The 22,889-nt window shown below is 44.8% G+C and overlaps 1 protein-coding gene across 1 annotated transcript; it reads left to right on the top strand.

Annotated features, from left to right (window-relative positions):
- The first annotated feature begins 1,732 nt into the window (after positions 1 to 1,732).
- Positions 1,733 to 2,140, top strand: LOC139833467 (uncharacterized). Its single transcript, XM_071823755.1, has one exon. The coding sequence runs from the start codon at positions 1,733 to 1,735 to the stop codon at positions 2,138 to 2,140; it is 408 nt and encodes a 135-aa protein (XP_071679856.1).
- The last annotated feature ends 20,749 nt before the right edge of the window (positions 2,141 to 22,889 follow it).

The raw sequence follows: 22,889 nt of genomic DNA, 5'->3' as shown, positions 1-22,889 counted from the left end.
CGCGCCGCGATATACCGCGCCTGTAGCCGGAGGATGGGCGGCGGCGCGGCGGCATCTTCGCGTCGTCGGGGAACGGCCGGAGGTGAAGCAGCGCGGGAGGGAAAGCGGCGGGGAGAGAGAGAGGCGCGGGAGGAAGACGCGTGGGAGGAGTGTCGCAGTCGCCGCTTCGCGCGTGTCGTCTATATAGCGCGCGCGGCAGCCGACGCGGCAGATTTCCCGCGCGGGATGGCGCAAACGCGGACGCGCGGCAAACTTTTTAGCGCGCGCTTTTTTCCCGCGCCTGCTGGAGCTGCGCGCGAGCGCCCGCGCGCGCCAAAACGGCGGTTTTTTTGCCGCGCGGGCCTTTTAGCACGCCTGTTGGAGATGCTCTTAGGGATTGCGCGCTGTGTAAAATAACAGATGTTGGGCGCTGTAAAAATTATATAGCGCGCGCAATAAAGCTGCAGTACACACTGTATATCTACCGCGCGTGGATCAGCGCTGTAAAAATCTGTCCATGTGCGAAGGATCAATCGCCATCGAAAGTTTCACCTGTGCGGAGCCGCGGTACCATCTCGCTTGCCGCCACTGCCTCTGGCGCCGTCCATGTCGGTCGGAGACGCCCCTCTCCGTCCCTGGCCTCGCGCCTCCTCTGGATGGTCCTGTTCTTGAGCTTTTCTAGCTAGCGCGGGCGACCATCGGGCGGGCCACAGCGAGCTTCGCGACGGAGCAAGCGAGCATGGTAGGGACGGGGGCGGGAGTGGGCGAGCCCGACAGGGCGGAGACGGGTGGCCATCGGGCCGGCGTAGGCGAGCTTCGCGAGGGACGGCGACAGGAGCGGGCGAGCTCTTGTGCCAATTTGGGACCCGATCGCTTTTCTTAAAATTTGTGTAGGGTCTTCTTTATAAAAGTCAGAGACATGTTTGCTGCAAGTATATAAAAAACCGTGCTTGACGCGTCTTATTTTACAACGTCCGGTAAAGCGGTACTTACGCGCTCTATATTTTAGCGGTCATTAAAAAAAGCCTCGGAAACCGCCGTGTCATTAAGAAAAGCTGTCGACTCCCTTGATTCTCTCTATGATATGCGTGGTCCACCTAGCGACAAGTCGCCTGGAAGCTCGTGTCTAGTGTCCCCAGTCTGTCCCATATGGGCTAGGCTTGGGGACGCTGCACAGGAAATTGGGCTGCGCTCGGAAGCAAATACTTATTTAGAGGCTGCCATTATATGACATTTTTTGTTCGACACGACCGAGAATAGTTTTAAAAGCGCTTTGAAAGATGAGGTTGGATTCCTCTTAGACTGAAATCATATTGGAGATTTAAGTGCTATAATAGCAACTGAAAGTTGAGTTATACCTAGGCGGCTAGGGTCTCCGGCGGCCAGGGTCTCCCGTTTGTCTACCCTCTCAATTCCCAGGTTATGAGTGATCCACTCGGGCTGATCAAGGGGTTGCCCTCGCGCAACTGCCCGGCCTTGGTGGCTCTCGCTGGTTTTCGGTAGGGTTTGCGAGCGTTGGGGATGCAAAGCATGGCGGGTGAGAAAGGAATATCAGAGGAGAGCAGAAAGATGGATCGCACCTGAGCAGACGTTGGAGGAGCTGCTCCGCAGTCTGAATCTCAAAGGGGAGGACATCGATGGTTTCGTTGTGGCTAAAAGTGAGGTAGAAACTCTGAAGGAGGGAACGAAGTGGCTTGCGGTGGCGAGGTTGCTGACATCGAAGCCTTTCAGTGGGACGTCTTTGAAGAAGACCATGCAGTTTGCATGGGCTCTAGTGCAGGAAATCTCCTTCAGGGATGTAGATGAGAACCGTTTCCTGGTACAGACAAACTGCCTGGGCGATTGGAAGAAGATAACTGAACAAGGCCCGTGGATCTTCAGGGAGCAGGGGCTGCTAGTGGAGAAATTTGATGGGAGCTGCAGTGCGATGGCGGTTGATTTGCATCGCATACACGCGTGGGTGCGTGTTCATGACGTCACAGAGTTGTATAGGAAGAAGTCGTTGATCACCAAGCTAGGTGCAAGCATCGGTGAGGTGCTAATGGTGGATATGAACAGCTCGGGATACGAAAGAGGGGATTATGTCCGCATCAGAGTTTGGCTAGACACACGGAAGAGCCTCACTCATTTTGTGTCATTTAAACCAAAGGGCGAAGCGTAGGTGATCATGAGAGTGAAGTATGAAAAAATCCCTCATTTCTGCTATGTGTGTGGATATATGGGGCATGGGAAGGAGGAATGTGGGACAGGAGAGCATTCGCCAACAAAGGAGGCCTATGGTGCTTGGCTCCTCGCTGATACTCCATGGAATCGTGCTCAGCTCAATGGAAGCGCGCGTACCGTCCTTCTTGACGAGGAAGACATGACCCTGTGGTGAATGGAGGCAGGGGAGCAGGCCGCATGAGTAGGGGTGGTGGTGCACCTACCCAAGGAGGTAGGGGAAGGGGAGCTGGTGGTGTGGTCCAGGATAATCGGAAGAGGACATCAGATGATGCAAGACTGACAGAAGTGAGTCCAGTCAAGGTAAACACGGATGTGCCGACTACCGAGGGCCCTCTGCTGCTCCAGTGGAAGGAACCAGGGTGATTGTATGTGAGAAAGAAGAGGGAGCAAAGAAGAAACTGGATTTTGGGGACGGGAGTGGCAAGAACTATGCCCCGCGGGAGGGTACTCCACCACCACCTCCGTCAGCAAGGGAACAAAAGCGACCGAAGAAACAGACAACACCAAAGAATAAGACCATGACTGAAGTTGGATTGGTATTTTCTACTGGATTTGTGCCTATAGACCAAAGATAAAGTCTCTCTCTCGCATAGCCGGAAAAGTAAGTACATAGTGTAGAGAGAAAGAAATAGAATCTCGTGTCGGTGGAACTGGTAAAACCTTTGACAAACTCTATGTCACACACCCCTCGTTGTAGTATACGAAGATGGTCACCTAGGATAGGCAGACAAAGCTGAAACTTGTTAAGTAGCCACCGGAGACGCTACGGGAGAACCACCTAGCGCGATTCCTCTCACATAGAATAGGCACCCATCAGCTAAATTCTGCCTTCCGGAACAGAAAGACAGAATGCAAATTGTTCGCTAATCAGTTTAATCAATCCTCTTCGGATCGAATAAACGAGAATTTCCACCTTGTTGAAGATCTGGTGGTGCTACCCGAAGACTTAAATGAATAGCCATCGCTGTTAAGAACAACCGAGATCCAATGAGAATTTGCGCGTAGCTTTTTGTCTTTGACATAAAAAAATAAGGTTGTAATAACCTTCATCTGACCTCCGAGCTACCCTGTCAATTGTAAAAAGTAGTTGAGTCGTGTCTCGCAGGAGCAAAAAGAGTGAAATGAGGACGTAAGCCCCCTAGGTCTTCCTCTTCCTTCTAAACTAATTGCTTTCGCTTGACTCTTCCAGTAAAAAAGTCTACTGAGTGGTTGAAGGAAAGCGGCCTCTGGCACGGAGGGCCGCCTGTCGCAATGAGTGTTTTGGGTGCGAACTGTCGAGGTTTAGGCGGCGCCGCGTCTGTTCGAGATCTCCGTATTTTGACGGAAAAGCATGCCCCATCCATTCTCTGTGTAGTAGAGACTCAGCTGCATAAGAGTAGGGTGGAAAATTTATCTAGTTCCTTAGGTTTTGATATAAGTTTTGCTACTAGTAGTGATGGCCGCAGCGGCGGAATTGGTGTTTTCTGGAATAATTCAATAAAGATCGAATTGTTACCTTATTCTCAGTACCATCTGGATGCAGTGGTGATAGAACAAGGGAAAGATCCTTGGAGGCTCACGATTATATATGGTGAGGCCCAGGTGAGTGAGCGCCACAAGACGTGGGACATGCTCAAATTTATACGGTCGTCCAATGACCTACCGTAGTTGTGCATCGGTGACTTCAATGAGGTTCTCCGGTGCGAGGAACACGTGGGCATAAACGAACGGAGATGGAGTCAAATAGCAGGCTTTCGAGATGATGTCGATGTTTGTGGTCTGTGTGACCTTGGTTTCAAAGGAGTGTCTTGGACTTTTGAAAAGAAAGTGGCGGGAGGAAGTTTCGGTCGGGTGCGGCTGGATCGGGCACTAGCTTCGGCGTCGTGGTGCTCCCGCTTTCCAGCTGCGGAAGTGCAGCACCTTCTGAGCTATGCAACATCGGACCACCTCCCAATATTGTTGAGGTATGATCCCCCTAGGCAGCAACGTCGGGGCGATCGCCTATTCAGGTACGAGGTGATGTGGGAAACTCATGACGACTTCTCGGCGAAACTGGCAAACTCGTGGAGTAGCACAGGGATTAGCCAGAACATGTGATGTGGACTAAGTCCTTGGATGTGCCCGATCTTCACAGATTTGGATGGGATTCGTGGGGGAGGTGGATGAACACGAAGAACGTGGGTGGATCGAAGATACAAACGCAACACACACACACAACCGATTGTTCTTCGTTGGCCCGATACACCAACCCAACGGAATTGCAAGAAAAAGACCCACAAGGAGTAGAATCCCTCACAAAAGGTTGGCAATAGCAATCGATAGAGTTCCAAAGAGGAAAAGAGTGCAAATAGATAGAATTGCAAAAGCAAAAGATCCAAAATACTAGAATTCCTAGAATGGAAGAGACCAATCGCCTAGAAGAGTAGATAACTTCGTAGATTCGTAGATCTAGAAGGGTTTCCCGCGGGAAGGAGCATAGCTCAAGTTTTCTCTTACATCAAGTCTAATCTCAGATCTGAGCCAACAGGGCTATTTATAGTAGGTAGGGCGAAGGGATAAGTTACAACTAAAAGTGCTGTTGTGCTGAAGTTCGATGGGGCGGAAGTTCCGGTCAACTTGGGCGGAAGTTCCGGTCTGGAGGGGCGGAAGTTCCGGTCGGGGCGGAAGTTCCGGCCAAGTTCCGGCCTTGTTCCGGAATTGCGCCATTGTCCCGCAGTAACATCCAGTAAGGTTTTCGCCAACTTTCGGAACTTGGGTGGAACTTGGGCGGAAGTTCCGGCGGGCGGAAGTTCCGGTCTCCAGGGGCGGAAGTTCCGGCCTGATCCTGTCTTCTGGGCGCTGGAAGGCATCTGGAGAGCATCTGGGCGGAAGTTCCGGTCCTGGAGGGCGGAAGTTCCGGCCTGGCAGCTGTAGCTCCATCTTCGTCATTCCCAGCTCTCTCTCCATTGGCTTGGCCTTCATGGCTCGCTTCTTGGTCGATGTACCTGATTGAACATAGGGTATTGGCATGAAGTAGCAAGCCATCCAAAGGGGTGTCAAAGGAGTACGTGGAGAGGAGCGAATTCACCTCTTGGCGTAGGGCTTGGGCTCGAGCTCGTGTCATTGGACCACGAGGAGGGCTTGTCGGTCTTGAGGCGGTGGTGTCCGAAGGCCACCCCGTATCATCTCCCCCCCCTTGGGAAAGAGTCGTCCTCGACTCTAACGTCTCTTCATCTTCATGGTATGGCGAGAGGTCGGACACATTGAATGTGTTGCTCACCAAGTACTTGGATGTTGGTATGTCGATGACGTAGGCGTTGTCGTTGATTCGCTTGAGGACCTTGAAGGGACCATCACCTCGGGGCTTGAGCTTGGAGTTTCTTTCTTGAGGGAAACGGTCCTTGCGAAGATGTATCCACACTAGGTCCCCTTCGTTGAAGATCCGTGCATTTTTCTTCATGTTGAGGCGTGTTGCTTGACGAAGAACTTGTTGCTCGATTGTTGCCCTTGTATCTTCATGTAGCTTCTTCACGGCGGCGGTGCGCTTGTCGAAGTCCATGTTTGTCCGCTCATGAAGTGGAAGTGGTAGTATGTCGAGTGCCGTGAGCGGCTCAAACCCGTAGACGACCATGAAGGGACTCCTTGATGTTGTCGAGTGCTTGGCGCAGTTGTAGGCGAACTCCGCGTGTGGAAGGCACTCTTCCCATGACTTCAAGTTTTTCTTCACGAGGATGCGTAGAAGAGAGGATAGGCTTCTATTGACCACTTCCGTTTGGCCGTCCGTTTGCGGGTGCGAAGATGATGAGAATAAGAGCTTCACTCCAAACTTTGCCATGAGCGACTTCCAAAGATAACTCATGAACTTGACGTCTCGATCCGACACAATGCTTTGCGGTACTCCATGTAGGCGAACAATTTCCCTGAAAAACAATGAAGCAATGTGTGAAGCATCGTCGCTCTTATGGCAAGGTATGAAATGAGCCATCTTAGAGAATCTATCCACTACCACGAATATAGAATCATGACCATGCTTAGTGCGAGGCAAGCCTAGAACGAAATCCATGCTAATATTGGTCCATGGTGCATATGGAATAGGCAATGGAGTGTAAAGACCATAAGGGTTGGAGGTAGACTTAGCTTGTAAGCATGTTGTACACCATCGGCAAAGGCGCTCCACGTCGCGGTACATTCTTGGCCAATAATAGTGAGTGGAGAGCATGGCATATGTCTTCTCTCTTCCAAAGTGTCCCATAAGACCACCACCATGCGATTCTTGTAAGAGCAAAAGGCGAAGCGAAGACATAGGAATACAAAGTTTGTTGCCCTTGAACAAGAATCCTTGGTGCAAATAGAAATCATCGATGCCCTTCTCACTAGAACACTTTGCAAAGATTGGGCCAAAGAAAGCATCGGAAGCATAAAATCTTTTATTTCATCAAGACCCAAAACACTAATATCCAAGCGAGTGAGTAAGAGGGTGAGTTTGCGGGAAAGAGCATCCGCCACAACATTGTCCTTGCCCTTCTTGTATTTGATCACATATGGAAAGGACTCAATGAACTCAACCCACTTTGCATGTCTTTTGTTCAAATTGTGTTGACTTTTCAAATATTTCAAAGATTCATGGTCGGAGTGGATAATAAACTCTTTTGGCCAAAGATAGTGTTGTCAAACTTCAAGAACACGAACCAAAGCATAAAGTTCCTTGTCATATATAGGATAGTTGAGGCGTGCGCCATCCAACTTCTCGCTATAGTATGCCACGGGTTTTCCATCTTGCATAAGCACTCCACCAATACCGAGTCCACTTGCATCACACTCAATCTCAAAAGTTTTGGAAAAGTTTGGAAGAACAAGGAGTGGTGCCTCGGTAAGGCGTTTCTTCAACTCATCAAAAGCATTTTGTTGGGCCTTGCCCCAAACAAACGGAACATTCTTCTTGGTAAGCTCATTCAAAGGACAAGCAATGGTGCTAAAATCTTTCACAAAGCGGCGGTAGAAACCGGCAAGTCCATGGAAACTTCGGACTTGAGCAACATTGGTAGGAGTGGGCCAATTGTGGATGGCCTCAACCTTAGAAGAATCAACTTCAATACCATTAGCGGAAACCACAAAGCCAAGGAAAACCAATTTGTTTTGAGCAAATGTGCATTTAGGGAGGTTAGCATAAAGCTTTTCATGTCGCAAGATGCACAAGACTTCTCTCACATGTTGCACATGGTCCTCGAGGTTTTTGCTATAAATAAGAATATCATCGAAGTAGACAACCACGCTCTTGCCAATGAGAGGACGCAAGATGTGATTCATGAGGCGCATGAAAGTAGATGGAGCATTGGAAAGACCGAAAGGCATAACGAGCCATTCATAGAGACCGAGTTTGGTCTTGAATGCCGTTTTCCATTCATCACCAATAGCCATGCGGATTTGATGGTAACCACTACGCAAATCAATCTTAGAGAAAATCGTGGCACCGCTCAATTCATCAAGCATGTCATCTAAATGCGGAATGGGATGGCGGTATCGAACGGTAATGGCATTGATGGGGCGACAATCCATACACATTCGTTGCGTCTCATCCGGTTTAGGAACAAGAATCACGGGAACCGCACAAGGGCTTAAGCTTTCACGAACATACCCTTTTTCGAGGAGGTCTTGTATTTGGCGTTGAATCTCCTTTGTGTCTTCGGGGTTGGTGCGGTAGGCGGCGCGGTTTGGTAGAGGAGCGCCGGGTATGAGGTCGATGCGGTGCTCAATCCCTCGAAGCGGTGGTAGTCCATGAGGAAGCTCGTCGGGGAAGACATCTTGGAACTCCTTCAAAAGAGACAACAAAGACGAAGGAAGTGTTGTTAAGTTGTTAGTCTCCGAAGGTGGTCCCTTGCAAATGAGCACGTAGTGTAATATGGTGGATGGGTTGTGGTGTAATTCTCTCATCTCACTCTTGGTAGCTATGAGGACACTCTTCATCTCACTCATATATGGCTTGTGGCGCTCACTTTCCTTTTGGTGGGTCACTCTCTCACCACTCATCTCACTAGTGATGGTAGCTTCCTTAGCCCTCGCTAAAGCCTTTGCATTGTCCGCAATTACTTGGCTAGGAGTCATTGGGCGTAGGATGAACGTCTTGTCGCCGACCTTGAAGCTATAGGCATTTGTGTAGCCATCATGGCTTGCTCTTTTGTCATATTTCCAAGGGCGACCAAGTAGCATGTGGCACACCGTCATGGGCACTACATCACAATCAACAGTGTCTTCATAGGCGCCAATCTTGAAGGATACGGAGACGGTGTGTTGTATCTTGACATTTCCATTGTCACTTAGCCATTGCACATGGTAAGGATGGGGGTGTTTCCGGAGTGTGAGGTTGAGCTTGGAGCATAGTTCGGTGCTTGCAAGATTGTGGCAACTCCCTCCATCGATGATAACCTTTATTGACTTGCCATTGATTCCGGCTCTTGTTTGGAAGATGTTGCACCTTTGATCTTCATTGGGAAGTGCATGGGTTGTCAACACTTTGGTCACCACAAGGGACAGGCTTGCATCATGCACACATAGGACTTGCTCTTGGTCTTCCAAGTCATCATCTTCATGATTGGTTGCGGCTTGTACCAAGGCTTCATATTCGCCTTCACTCAAGTACTCCACATCTCCATCATCTCGAGTTATCATAACTCTTGTGTTCTTGCATTCAAAGGATTTATGTCCTTGAGCTCCACATTTGAAGCATGTGATGTTACTAGATCCCGTGGAAGCTTTGGAGGATATAGTTGATTGATCCGGCTTGAAGCTTGTTGTCTTGAAGGCACTCTTCATTTGCTTAGGAGGATCCTTGGGAGCAATAGCACTTGTGTTCTTGATGCTTGAGGAGGTATTTGTTGCATTTCTTGCGGCGAAGAAGGACTTTGTTTTTGCACTTGCTATGTCTTCTCGCACTTGGCGCTCGGCTCTTGTAGCTTGATGAAGCAATTCAACCATGTTGGTGTAAGGCAAGAACTCCACTATCCTTTTGACGGGAATGTTCAATCCATTCAAGAATCTTGCCATTGTTTGCTCTTCTCGCTCATCTACATTGGCACTCATCATGGTCATGTGCATCTCCTTGTAGTATTCCTCAACGGACTTGAAGCTTTGCTTGAGTTGAGTAAGCTTGTTGAAGAGGTCGCGCTTATGGTGGTTTGGCACAAAGCGTTTGTGCATGACTTCTTGCATCTCTTCCCATGTGTCAATGGGCTCTAGATCTTCCTTGTCACGTTTCTTGTTCACTTCTTCCCACCATACATTTGCATATCCTTCAAACTCAAGTGATGCCATAGCCACCTTCTTTGCTTCGGAGAAGTTGTGTATGCGGAAAATCTTGTCAACCTTGAGAACCCAAGAGAGGTATGCATCGGGGTCTTCTTCTCCGTGGAATTTGGGCATGGTGAACTTGAGCTTCCCAAAGATTTCCTCTTCATTGCGGTCATTGCGTCTAGGAGGTGGTCTTTCTTCATCTTCCTCCTCATTATGGTTGCGAGGTTGTTGAGGTTGTTGAGGTGGATCCTCAATTCCATGGCGGCGGTTTGGAAGAGGAGGACGCCTTCCATGAGGTTGCCGGGGATGTGGCATGACACTAGCTTCACTTGAGGCGTCTTCTTCATTTTGGTGCCTTGCTTCACCTTGATGAGCATGAAGTGCTTGATGAGCTCGATAATTGAGAGGGTTGTGTCTTCTATTGTCCCTATTGTTTCTTCTTGCGCCATCATCTTGCGGAGCATCAATATTGATGATTTGGCGTTCTTGGTTCACTTCGTGGTCGACGTCATGAGGTAGGTTCCTTGGAGCATTGGCCACTTGAGATGGGCGCGGTTGCCCTTGTTGTTGACGTGCCTCTTGCTCATGGCGAAGACGTTCTTGCTCACTGATGCGTGTGGTTGACACGTCCGTTGGGAACCCCAAGAGGAAGGTGTGATGCGCACAGCGGCAAGTTTCCCTCAGTAAGAAACCAAGGTTTAATCGAACCAGTAGGAGTCAAGAAGCACGTTGAAGGTTGATGGCGGCGGGATGTAGTGCGGCGCAACACCAGAGATTCCGGTGCCAACGTGGAACCTGCACAACACAACCAAAGTACTTTGCCCCAACGAAACAGTGAGGTTGTCAATCTCACCGGCTTGCTGTAACAAAGGATTAACCGTATTGTGTGGAAGATGATTGTTTGCAGAAAACGATAGAACAAGTATTGCAGTAGATTGTATTTCAGTATAGAGAATTGGACCGGGGTCCACAGTTCACTAGAGGTGTCTCTCCCATAAGATAAACAGCATGTTGGGTGAACAAATTACAGTTGGGCAATTGACAAATAAAGAGGGCATGACCATGCACATACATATTATGATGAGTATAGTGAGATTTAATTGGGCATTACGACAAAGTACATAGACCGCCATCCAGCATGCATCTATGCCTAAAAAGTCCACCTTCAAAGTTATCATCCGAACCCCTCCGGTATTAAGTTGCTAACAATGACAATTGCATTAAGTATTGCGCGTAATGTAACTAGTAACTACATCCTAGACCATAGCACTAATGTTTTATCCCTAGTGGCAACAAGACATTCACAACCTTAGAACTTTCTGTCACTTTGTCCCGAGATATCAATGGAGGCATGAACCCACTATCGAGCATAAATACTCCCTCTTGGAGTTACAAGCATCTAATTGGCCAGAGCATCTACTAGTAACGGAGAGCATGCAAGATCATAAACAACACATAGACATAACTTTGATAATCAACATAACAAGTATTCTCTATTCATCGGATCCCAACAAACGCAACATATAGAATTACAGATAGATGATCTTGATCATGTTAGGCAGCTCACAAGATCCGACAATGAAGCACAATGGGGAGAAGACAACCATCTAGCTACTGCTATGGACCCATAGTCCAGGGGTAGACTACTCACACATCACTCCGGAGGCGACCATGGTGGCGTAGAGTCCTCCGGGAGATGATTCCCCTCTCCGGCAGGGTGCCGGAGGCGATCTCCTGGATCCCCCGAGATGGGATCGGCGGCGGCGGCGTCTCTGGAAGGTTTTCCGTATCGTGGCTCTCGGTACTGGGGGTTTCGCAACGGAGGCTTTAAGTAGGCGGAAGGGCAGGTCAGGAGGCGGCACGAGGGCCCCACACCACAGGGCCACGCGGCCAAGGGGGGCCGCGCCGCCCTATGGTTTGGGCACCTCGTGGCCCCACTTCGTCTCCTCTTCGGACTTCTGGAAGCTTCGTGGCAAAATAGGCCCCTGGGCGTTGATTTCGTCCAATTCCGAGAATATTTCGTTACTAGGATTTCTGAAACCAAAAACAGCAAAAACAAAGAATCGGCACTTCGGCATCTTGTTAATAGGTTAGTTCCAGAAAATGCACGAATATGACATAAAGTGTGCATAAAACATGTAGATAACATCAATAATGTGGCATGGAACATAAGAAATTATCGATACGTCGGAGACGTATCAGCATCCCCAAGCTTAGTTCTGCTCGTCCCGAGCAGGTAAAACGATAACACAGATAATTTCTGGAGTGACATGCCATCATAACCTTGATCATACTATTTGTAAAGCATATGTAGTGAATGCAGCGATCAAAACAATGTATATGACATGAGTAAACAAGTGAATCATAAAGCAAAGACTTTTCATGAATAGCACTTCAAGACAAGCATCAATAAGTCTCGCATAAGAGTTAACTCATAAAGCAATAATTCAAAGTAAAAGCATTGAAGCAACACAAAGGAAGATTAAGTTTCAGTGGTTGCTTTCAACTTGTAACATGTATATCTCATGGATATTTGTCAACATAGAGTAATATAATAAGTGCAATAAGCAAGTATGTAGGAATCAATGCACAGTTCACACAAGTGTTTGCTTCTTGAGGTGGAGAGAAATAGGTGAACTGACTCAACAATGAAAGTAAAAGAATGGTCCTCCATAGAGGAAAAGCATCGATTGCTATATTTGTGCTAGAGCTTTGATTTTGAAAACATGAAACAATTTTGTCAACGGTAGTAATAAAGCATATGTATCATGTAAATTATATCTTACAAGTTGCAAGCCTCATGCATAGTGTACTAATAGTGCCCGCACCTTGTCCTAATTAGCTTGGACTACCGGATCATCACAATGCACATGTTTTAACCAAGTGTCACAAAGGGGTACCTCTATGACGCCTGTACAAAGGTCTAAGGAGAAAGCTCGCATTGGATTTCTCGCTATTGATTATTCTCAACTTAGACATCCATACCGGGACAACATAGACAACAGATAATGGACTCCTCTTTTATGCATAAGCATGTAACAACAATTAATAATTTTCTCATATGAGATTGAGGATATATGTCCAAAACTGAAACTTCCACCATGGATCATGGCTTTAGTTAGCGGCCCAATGTTCTTCTCTAACAATATGCATGCTTAACCATAAGGTGGTAGATCGCTCTTACTTCAGACAAGACGAACATGCATAGCAACTAACATGAAATTCAACAAAGAGTAGTTGATGGCGTCCCCAGTGAACATGGTTATCGCACAACAAGCAACTTAATAAGAGATAAAGTGCATAATTACATATTCAATACCACAATAGTTTTTAAGCTATTTGTCCCATGAGCTATATATTGCAAAGGTGAATGATGGAATTTTAAAGGTAGCACTCAAGCAATTTACTTTGGAATGGCGGAAAATACCATGTAGTAGGTAGGTATGGTGGACACAAATGGCATAGTGGTTGGCTCAACTATTTTGGATGCATGAGAAGTATTCCCTCTCGATACAAGGTTTAGGCTAGCAAGGCTTATTTGAAACAAACACAAGGATGAACCGGTGCAGCAAAACTCACATAAAAGACATATTGAAAACATTATAAGACTCTACACCGTCTTCCTTGTTGTTCAAACTCAATACTAGAAATTATCTAGACCTTAGAGAAACCAAATATGCAAACCAAATTTTAGCATGCTCTATGTATTTCTTCATTAATGGGTGCAAAGCATATGATGCAAGAGCTTAAACATGAGCACAACAATTGCCAAGTATCACATTACCCAAGACATTAATATCAATTACTACATGTATCATTTTCCAATTCCAACCATATAACAATTTAACGAAGAAGAAACTTCGCCATGAATACTATGAGTAGAAACTAAGGACATACTTGTCCATATGCTACAGTGGAGCGTGTCTCTCTCCCATAAAGTGAATGCTAGGATCCATTTTATTCAAACAAAACAAAAAACAAAAACAAACCGACGCTCCAAGAAAAGCACATAAGATGTGATGGAATAAAAATATAGTTTCAGGGGAGGAACCTGATAATGTTGTCGATGAAGAAGGGGATGCCTTGGGCATCCCCGAGCTTAGACGCTTGAGTCTTCTTAGAATATGCAGGGGTGAACCACCGGGGCATCCCCAAGCTTAGAGCTTTCACTCTCCTTGATCATGTTGCATCATACTCCTCTCTTGATCCTTGAAAACTTCCTCCACACCAAACTTAGAACAACTCATTAGAGGGTTAGCGACAATTAAAATTAACATGTTCAGAGGTGACACAATCATTCTTAACACTTCTGGACATTGCATAAAGCTACTGGACATTAATGGATCAAAGAAATTCATCCAACATAGCAAAAGAGGCAATGCGAAATAAAAGGCAGAATCTGTCAAAACAGAACAGTTCATATTGACGAATTTTATCGAGGAACCAGACTTGCTCAAATGAAAATGCTCAAATTGAATGAAAGTTGCGTACATATCTGAGGATTACTCACGTAAATTGGCATAATTTTCTGAGTTACCTACAGGGAAAACAGCCCAGATTAGTGACAGCAAAGAAATCTGTTTCTGCGCAGTAATCCAAATCTAGTATGAACTTTTCTATCAACGACTTTACTTGGCACAATAAAACACTAAACTAAGATAAGGAGAAGTTGCTACAGTAGTTTAATCGAACCAGTAGGAGTTAAGAAGCACGTTGAAGGTTGATGGCGGCGGGATGTAGTGCGGCGTAACACCAGAGATTCCGGCGCCAACGTGGAACCTGCACAACACAACCAAAGTACTTTGCCCCAACGAAACAGTGAGGTTGTCAATCTCACCGGCTTGCTGTAACAAAGGATTAACCGTATTGTGTGGAAGATGATTGTTTGCAGAAAGCAGTAGAACAAGTATTGCAGTAGATTGTATTTCAGTATAGAGAATTGGACCGGGGTCCACAGTTCACTAGAGGTGTCTCTCCCATAAGATAAACAACATGTTGGGTGAACAAATTACAGTTGGGCAATTGACAAATAAAGAGGGCATGACCATGCACATACATATTATGATGAGTATAGTGAGATTTAATTGGGCATTACGACAAAGTACATAGACCGCCATCCAGCATGCATCTATGCCTAAAAAGTCCACCTTCAGGTTATCATCCGAACCCTCCGCATTAAGTTGCTAACAACAGACAATTGCATTAAGTATTGCGCGTAATGTAACTAGTAACTCCTGCCTTCAACATTGGAGTATTGTTTTATCCCTAGTGGCAACAGCACATTCACAACCTTAGAACTTTCTCACATCACGTCCCGAGATATCAATGGAGGCATGAACCCACTATCGAGCATAAATACTCCCTCTTGGAGTTACAAGCATCTACTTGGCCAGAGCATCTACTAGTAACGGAGAGCATGCAAGATCATAAACAACACATAGACATAACTTTGATAATCAACATAACAAGTATTCTCTATTCATTGGATCCCAACAAACGCAACATATAGAATTACAGATAGATGATCTTGATCATGTTAGGCAGCTCACAAGATCCGACAATGAAGCACAATGGGGAGAAGACAACCATCTAGCTACTGCTATGGACCCATAGTCCAGGGGTAGACTACTCACACATCACTCCGGAGGCGACCATGGCGGCGTAGAGTCCTCCGGAGATGATTCCCCTCTCCGGCAGGGTGCCGGAGGCGATCTCCTGGATCCCCCGAGATGGGATCGGCGGCGGCGGCGTCTCTGGAAGGTTTTCCGTATCGTGGCTCTCGGTACTGGGGGTTTCGCAACGGAGGCTTTAAGTAGGCGGAAGGGCAGGTCAGGAGGTGGCACGAGGGCCCCACACCACAGGGCCGCGCGGCCAAGGGGGGGCCGCGCCGCCCTATGGTTTGGGCACCTCGTGGCCCCACTTCGTCTCCTCTTCGGACTTCTGGAAGCTTCGTGGCAAAATAGGCCCCTGGGCGTTGATTTCGTCCAATTCCGAGAATATTTCGTTACTAGGATTTCTGAAACCAAAAACAGCAGAAAACAGCAACTGGCACTTCGGCATCTTGTTAATAGGTTAGTTCCAGAAAATGCACGAATATGACATAAAGTGTGCATAAAACATGTAGATAACATCAATAATGTGGCATGGAACATAAGAAATTATCGATACGTCGGAGACGTATCAACATCCCCAAGCTTAGTTCTGCTCGTCCCGAGCAGGTAAAACGATAACACAGATAATTTCTGGAGTGACATGCCATCATAACCTTGACCATACTATTTGTAAAGCATATGTAGTGAATGCAGCGATCAAAACAATGTATATGACATGAGTAAACAAGTGAATCATAAAGCAAAGACTTTTCATGAATAGCACTTCAAGACAAGCATCAATAAGTCTCGCATAAGAGTTAACTCATAAAGCAATAATTCAAAGTAAAAGCATTGAAGCAACACAAAGGAAGATTAAGTTTCAGCGGTTGCTTTCAACTTGTAACATATATATCTCATGGATATTGTCAACATAGAGTAATATAATAAGTGCAATATGCAAGTATGTAGGAATCAATGCACAGTTCACACGAGTGTTTGCTTCTTGAGGTGGAGAGAAATAGGTGAACTGACTCAACATTGAAAGTAAAAGAATTGTCCTCCATAGAGGAAAAGCATCGATTGCTATATTTGTGCTAGAGCTTTGAATTTGAAAATATGAAACAATTTTGTCAACGGTAGTAATAAAGCATATGTATCATGTAAATTATATCTTATAAGTTGCAAGCCTCATGCATAGTGTACTAATAGTGCCCGCACCTTGTCCTAATTAGCTTGGACTACCGGATCATCACAATGCACATGTTTTAACCAAGTGTCACAAAGGGGTACCTCTATGCCGCCTGTACAAAGGTCTAAGGAGAAAGCTCGCATTGGATTTCTCGCTATTGATTATTCTCAACTTAGACATCCATACCGGGACAACATAGACAACAGATAATGGACTCCTCTTTTATGCATAAGCATGTAACAACAATTAATAATTTTCTCATATGAGATTGAGGATATATGTCCAAAACTGAAACTTCCACCATGGATCATGGCTTTAGTTAGCGGCCCAATGTTCTTCTCTAACAATATGCATGCTTAACCATAAGGTGGTAGATCGCTCTTACTTCAGACAAGACGAACATGCATAGCAACTAACATGAAATTCAACAAAGAGTAGTTGATGGCATCCCCAGTGAACATGGTTATCGCACAACAAGCAACTTAATAAGAGATAAAGTGCATAATTACATATTCAATAACACAATAGTTTTTAAGCTATTTGTCCCATGAGCTATATATTGCAAAGGTGAATGATGGAATTTTAAAGGTAGCACTCAAGCAATTTACTTTGGAATGGCGGAAAATACCATGTAGTAGGTAGGTATGGTGGACACAAATGGCATAGTGGTTGGCTCAACTATTTTGGATGCATGAGAAGTATTCCCTCTCGATACAAGGTTTAGGCTAGCAAGGCTTATTTGAAACAAACACAAGGATGAACCGGTGCAGCAAAACTCACATAAAAGACATATTGAAAACATTATAAGACTCTACACCGTCTTCCTTGTTGTTCAAACTCAATACTAGAAATTATCTAGACCTTAGAGAAACCAAATATGCAAACCAAATTTTAGCATGCTCTATGTATTTCTTCATTAATGGGTGCAAAGCATATGATGCAAGAGCTTAAACATGAGCACAACAATTGCCAAGTATCACATTACCCAAGACATTAATAGCAATTACTACATGTATCATTTTCCAATTCCAACCATATAACAATTTAACGAAGAAGAAACTTCGCCATGAATACTATGAGTAGAAACTAAGGACATACTTGTCCATATGCTACAGCGGAGCGTGTCTCTCTCCCATAAAGTGAATGCTAGGATCCATTTTATTCAAACAAAACAAAAAACAAAAACAAACCGACGCTCCAAGAAAAGCACATAAGATGTGATGGAATAAAAATATAGTTTCAGGGGAGGAACCTGATAATGTTGTCGATGAAGAAGGGGATGCCTTGGGCATCCCCGAGCTTAGACGCTTGAGTCTTCTTAGAATATGCAGGGGTGAACCACCGGGGCATCCCCAAGCTTAGAGCTTTCACTCTCCTTGATCATGTTGCATCATACTCCTCTCTTGATCCTTGAAAACTTCCTCCACACCAAACTTAGAACAACTCATTAGAGGGTTAGCGACAATTAAAATTAACATGTTCAGAGGTGACACAATCATTCTTAACACTTCTGGACATTGCATAAAGCTACTGGACATTAATGGATCAAAGAAATTCATCCAACATAGCAAAAGAGGCAATGCGAAATAAAAGGCAGAATCTGTCAAAACAGAACAGTTCGTATTGACGAATTTTATCGAGGAACCAGACTTGCTCAAATGAAAATGCTCAAATTGAATGAAAGTTGCGTACATATCTGAGGATTACTCACGTAAATTGGCATAATTTTCTGAGTTACCTACAGGGAAAACAGCCCAGATTCGTGACAGCAAAGAAATCTGTTTCTGCGCAGTAATCCAAATCTAGTATGAACTTTTCTATCAACGACTTTACTTGGCACAATAAAACACTAAACTAAGATAAGGAGAGGTTGCTACAGTAGTAAACAACTTCCAAGACACAAAATAAAAACAAAGTGCTGTAGGTAAAAACATGGGTTGTCTCCCATAAGCGCTTTTCTTTAACGCCTTTCAGCTAGGCGCAGAAAGTGTGTATCAAGTATTATCAAGAGACGAAGTGTCAACATCATAATTTGTTCTCATAATAGAATCAAAAGGTAACTTCATTCTCTTTCTAGGGAAGTGTTCCATACCTTTCTTGAGAGGAAATTGATATTTTATATTACCTTCCTTCATATCAATGATAGCACCAACAGTTCGAAGAAAAGGTCTTCCCAATATAATGGGGCAAGATGCATTGCATTCAATATCCAAGACAACAAAATCAACGGGGACAAGGTTATTGTTAACGGTAATGCGAACATTATCAACTTTCCCCAAAGGTTTCTTTGTAGAATGATCAGCAAGATTAACATCCAAATAACAATTTTTCAGCGGTGGCAAGTCAAGCATATTATAAATTTTTTTAGGCATAACAGAAATACTTGCACCAAGATCACATAAGGCATTACAATCAAAATCTTTAACCTTCATCTTAATGATGGGCTCCCAACCATCCTCTAGCTTTCTAGGAATAGAGGCTTCACGCTCTAGTTTCTCTTCTCTAGCTTTTATGAGAGCATTTGTAATATGTTGCGTGAAAGCCAAATTTATAGCACTAGCATTAGGACTTTTAGCAAGTTTTTGCAAGAACTTTATTACTTCAGAGATGTGGCAATCATCAAAATTCAAACCATTATAATCTAAAGCAATGGTATCATCATCCCCAATGTTGGAAAAAATGTCAGCAGTTTTATCACAGGCAGTTTCAGCAGTTTTAGCAGTTTCAGGCAGTTTCTCGCGCTTTGCATTAGAAGTGGAAACATTGCTAACACCAATTCTTTTATTATTAATAGTAGGAGGTGCAGCAACATGTGTAGCATTAGCATTACTAGTGGTGGTAATAGTCCAAACTTTAGCTACATTCTTCTCTTTAGCTAGTTTTTCATTTTCTTCTCTATCCCACCTAGCACGCAATTCAGCCATTAATCTTATATTCTCATTAATTCTAACTTGGATGGCATTTGCTGTAGTAGTAATTTTGTTATGATGATTTTCATTAGGCATAACTTTCGATTTCAAAAGATCAACATCAGCGGCAAGACTATCGACTTTAGAAGCAAGTATATCAAGTTTCCCAAGCTTTTCTTCAACAGATTTGTTAAAAGCAGTTTGTGTACTAATAAATTCTTTAAGCATGGCTTCAAGTCCAGGGGGTGAACTCCTATTATTGTTGTAAGAATTCCCATAAGAATTACCATAGCCGTTGCCATTATTATAAGGATATGGCCTATAGTTATTACTAGAATTGTTCCGGTAAGCATTGTTGTTGAAATTATTATTTTTAATGAAGTTTACATCAACATGTTCTTCTTGTGCAACCAATGAAGCTAACGGAACATTATTAGGATCAATATTAGTCCTATCATTCACAAGCACAGACATAATAGCATCAATCTTATCACTCAAGGAAGAGGTTTCTTCGACAGAATTTACCTTCTTACCTTGTGGAGCTCTTTCCGTGTGCCATTCAGAGTAGTTGATCATCATATTATCAAGAAGCTTTGTTGCTTCACCAAGAGTAATGGACATAAAGGTACCTCCAGCAGCTGAATCCAATAAATTCCGCGAAGAAAAATTTAGTCCTGCATAGAAGGTTTGGATGATCATCCAAGTAGTCAGTCCATGGGTTGGGCAATTTTTAACCAGAGATTTCATTCTTTCCCAAGCTTGAGCAACATGTTCAGTATCTAATTGTTTAAAATTCATTATGCTACTCCTCAAAGATATAATTTTAGCAGGGGGATAATATCTACCAATAAAAGCATCCTTGCATTTAGTCCATGAATCAATACTATTCTTAGGCAGAGATAGCAACCAATCTTTAGCTCTTCCTCTTAATGAGAAAGGGAACAATTTTAATTTTATAATGTCACCATCTACATCTTTATATTTTTGCATTTCACACAATTCAACAAAATTATTGAGATGGGCAGCAAGATCATCGAACTAACACCAGAAAATTGCTCTCGCATAACAAGATTCAAGAAAGCGAGGTTTAATTTCAAAGAATTCTGCTGTAGTAGCAGGTGGAGCAATAGGTGTGCATAAGAAATCATTATTATTTGTGGTTGTGAAGTCACACAACTTAGTATTTTCAGGGTTGGCCATTTTAGCAACAGTAAATAAAGCAAACTAGATAAAGTAAATGCAAATAACTAATTTTTTTGTGTTTTTGATATAGCAAACAAGATAGCAAATAAAGTAAAACTAGCAACTAATTTTTTTGTATTTTGATTTAGTGCAGCAAACAAAGTAGTAAATAAAACTAAGCAAGACAAAAACAAAGTAAAGAGATTGAGAAGTGGAGACTCCCCTTGCAGCGTGTCTTAATCTCCCCGGCAACGGCGCCAGAAATTTGCTTGATGCGTGTGGTTGACACGTCCGTTGGGAACCCCAAGAGGAAGGTGTGATGCGCACAGCGGCAAGTTTCCCTCAGTAAGAAACCAAGGTTTAATCGAACCAGTAGGAGTCAAGAAGCACGTTGAAGGTTGATGGCGGCGGGATGTAGTGCGGCGCAACACTAGAGATTCCGGCGCCAACATGGAACCTGCACAACACAACCAAAGTACTTTGCCCCAACGAAACAGTGAGGTTGTCAATCTCACTGGCTTGCTGTAACAAAGGATTAACCGTATTGTGTGGAAGATGATTGTTTGCAGAAAACAGTAGAATAAGTATTGTAGTAGATTGTATTTCAGTATAGAGAATTGGACCGGGGTCCACAGTTCACTAGAGGTGTCTCTCCCATAAGATAAACAGCATGTTGGGTGAACAAATTACAGTTGGGCAATTGACAAATAAAGAGGGCATGACCATGCACATACATATTATGATGAGTATAGTGAGATTTAATTGGGCATTACGACAAAGTACATAGACCGCCATCCAGCATGCATCTATGCCTAAAAAGTCCACCTTCAGGTTATCATCCGAACCCCCTCCAGTATTAAGTTGCTAACAACAGACAATTGCATTAAGTATTGCGCGTAATGTAACTAGTAACTACATCCTTGAACATAGCACCAATGTTTTATCCCTAGTGGCAACAGCACATCCATAACCTTAGAGGTTCTTGTCACCCCTCCAGATTCACGGAGACATGAACCCACTATCGAGCATAAATACTCCCTCTTGGAGTTACTAGCATCAACTTGGCCAGAGCATCTACTAATAACGGAGAGCATGCAAGATCATAAACAACACATAGACATAGCTTTGATAATCAACATAACAAGTATTCTCTATTCATCGGATCCCAACAAACGCAACATATAGAATTACAGATAGATGATCTTGATCATGTTAGGCAGCTCACAAGATCCGACAATGAAGCACAATGGGGAGAAGACAACCATCTAGCTACTGCTATGGACCCATAGTCCAGGGGTAGACTACTCACACATCACTCCGGAGGCGACCATGGCGGCGTAGAGTCCTCCGGGAGATGATTCCCCTCTCCGGCAGGGTGCCGGAGGCGATCTCCTGGATCCCCCGAGATGGGATCGGCGGCGGCGGCGTCTCTGGAAGGTTTTCCGTATCGTGGCTCTCAGTACTGGGGGTTTCGCAACGGAGGCTTTAAATAGGCGGAAGGGCAGGTCAGGAGGCGGCACGAGGGCCCCACACCACAGGGCCACGCGGCCAAGGGAGGGGCCGCGCCGCCCTATGGTTTGGGCACCTCGTGGCCCCACTTCGTCTCCTCTTCGGACTTCTGGAAGCTTCGTGGCAAAATAGGCCCCTGGGCGTTGATTTCGTCCAATTCCGAGAATATTTCGTTACTAGGATTTCTGAAACCAAAAACAGCAGAAAACAGCAACTGGCACTTCGGCATCTTGTTAATAGGTTAGTTCCAGAAAATGCACGAATATGACATAAAGTGTGCATAAAACATGTAGATAACATCAATAATGTGGCATGGAACATAAGAAATTATCGATACGTCGGAGACGTATCACTCACGTGCATGAAGGAGATCTTGATCATGACGAAGACGTTGTTGTTCCTCTTCGAATTGAGCTTGGCGATGAGCTTGTTGTAGTCTCTCTTGTTCAAGTTGAGCACGTGCTTGCTCCACATCTCGAGCTTGTTGTTGAAGTACTTGAGCATCCACATTATGGTGGCGTGGGTCTTCATTAGAATCATGGCGAGACGGTGTAGGAGCTCTTGACCTTGAACTATGAGAGCGCGAAGACCTTGAGTGTTGGCTTCGGTTGTTGGCGATGTTGGCAATAGCTTGCTCAAGGCGTGCCATCCTTTCTTCTTGCCTTCTCATGCTCGCCATGTTTTGTTGACCTTGAGTAGCAAGTGTGGCTCTCATATCATGAGCTTGAGCATCGAGCTTGTCATGGATGTCTTGCACTTGGACATTGAGGTCCCGTCTTTGCACTTGAGCTCGTTCTTCATAGCGTGCAACGGTCTCATCGATCCTTGCCGTGAGGTCATGGATACTCTTGTTGACGGCTTGAGTAGCGATCCAATGTTGGTGCCGCGTCATCGGTAGTTGGTTCCCCTCTCCACTAGACATGGTTACAACTAAAACAAGAACTATGTTGTGGGGTTAGAGGAAAGCTCACAAGTAAGTCAAAGACTCACAACAAAATTGGAAAGGTGTATCGAGGTGAGGAACAACCGGTTACACACACAAAAACAAAACTCTATATGGTG

Source organism: Lolium perenne, chromosome 1, assembly GCF_019359855.2.
Source record: "Lolium perenne isolate Kyuss_39 chromosome 1, Kyuss_2.0, whole genome shotgun sequence".
Lineage (NCBI taxonomy): Eukaryota > Viridiplantae > Streptophyta > Magnoliopsida > Poales > Poaceae > Lolium > Lolium perenne.
The sequence above is the reverse complement of the archived record's forward strand: the minus strand, read 5'-3'. Positions and strand labels throughout refer to the sequence as shown.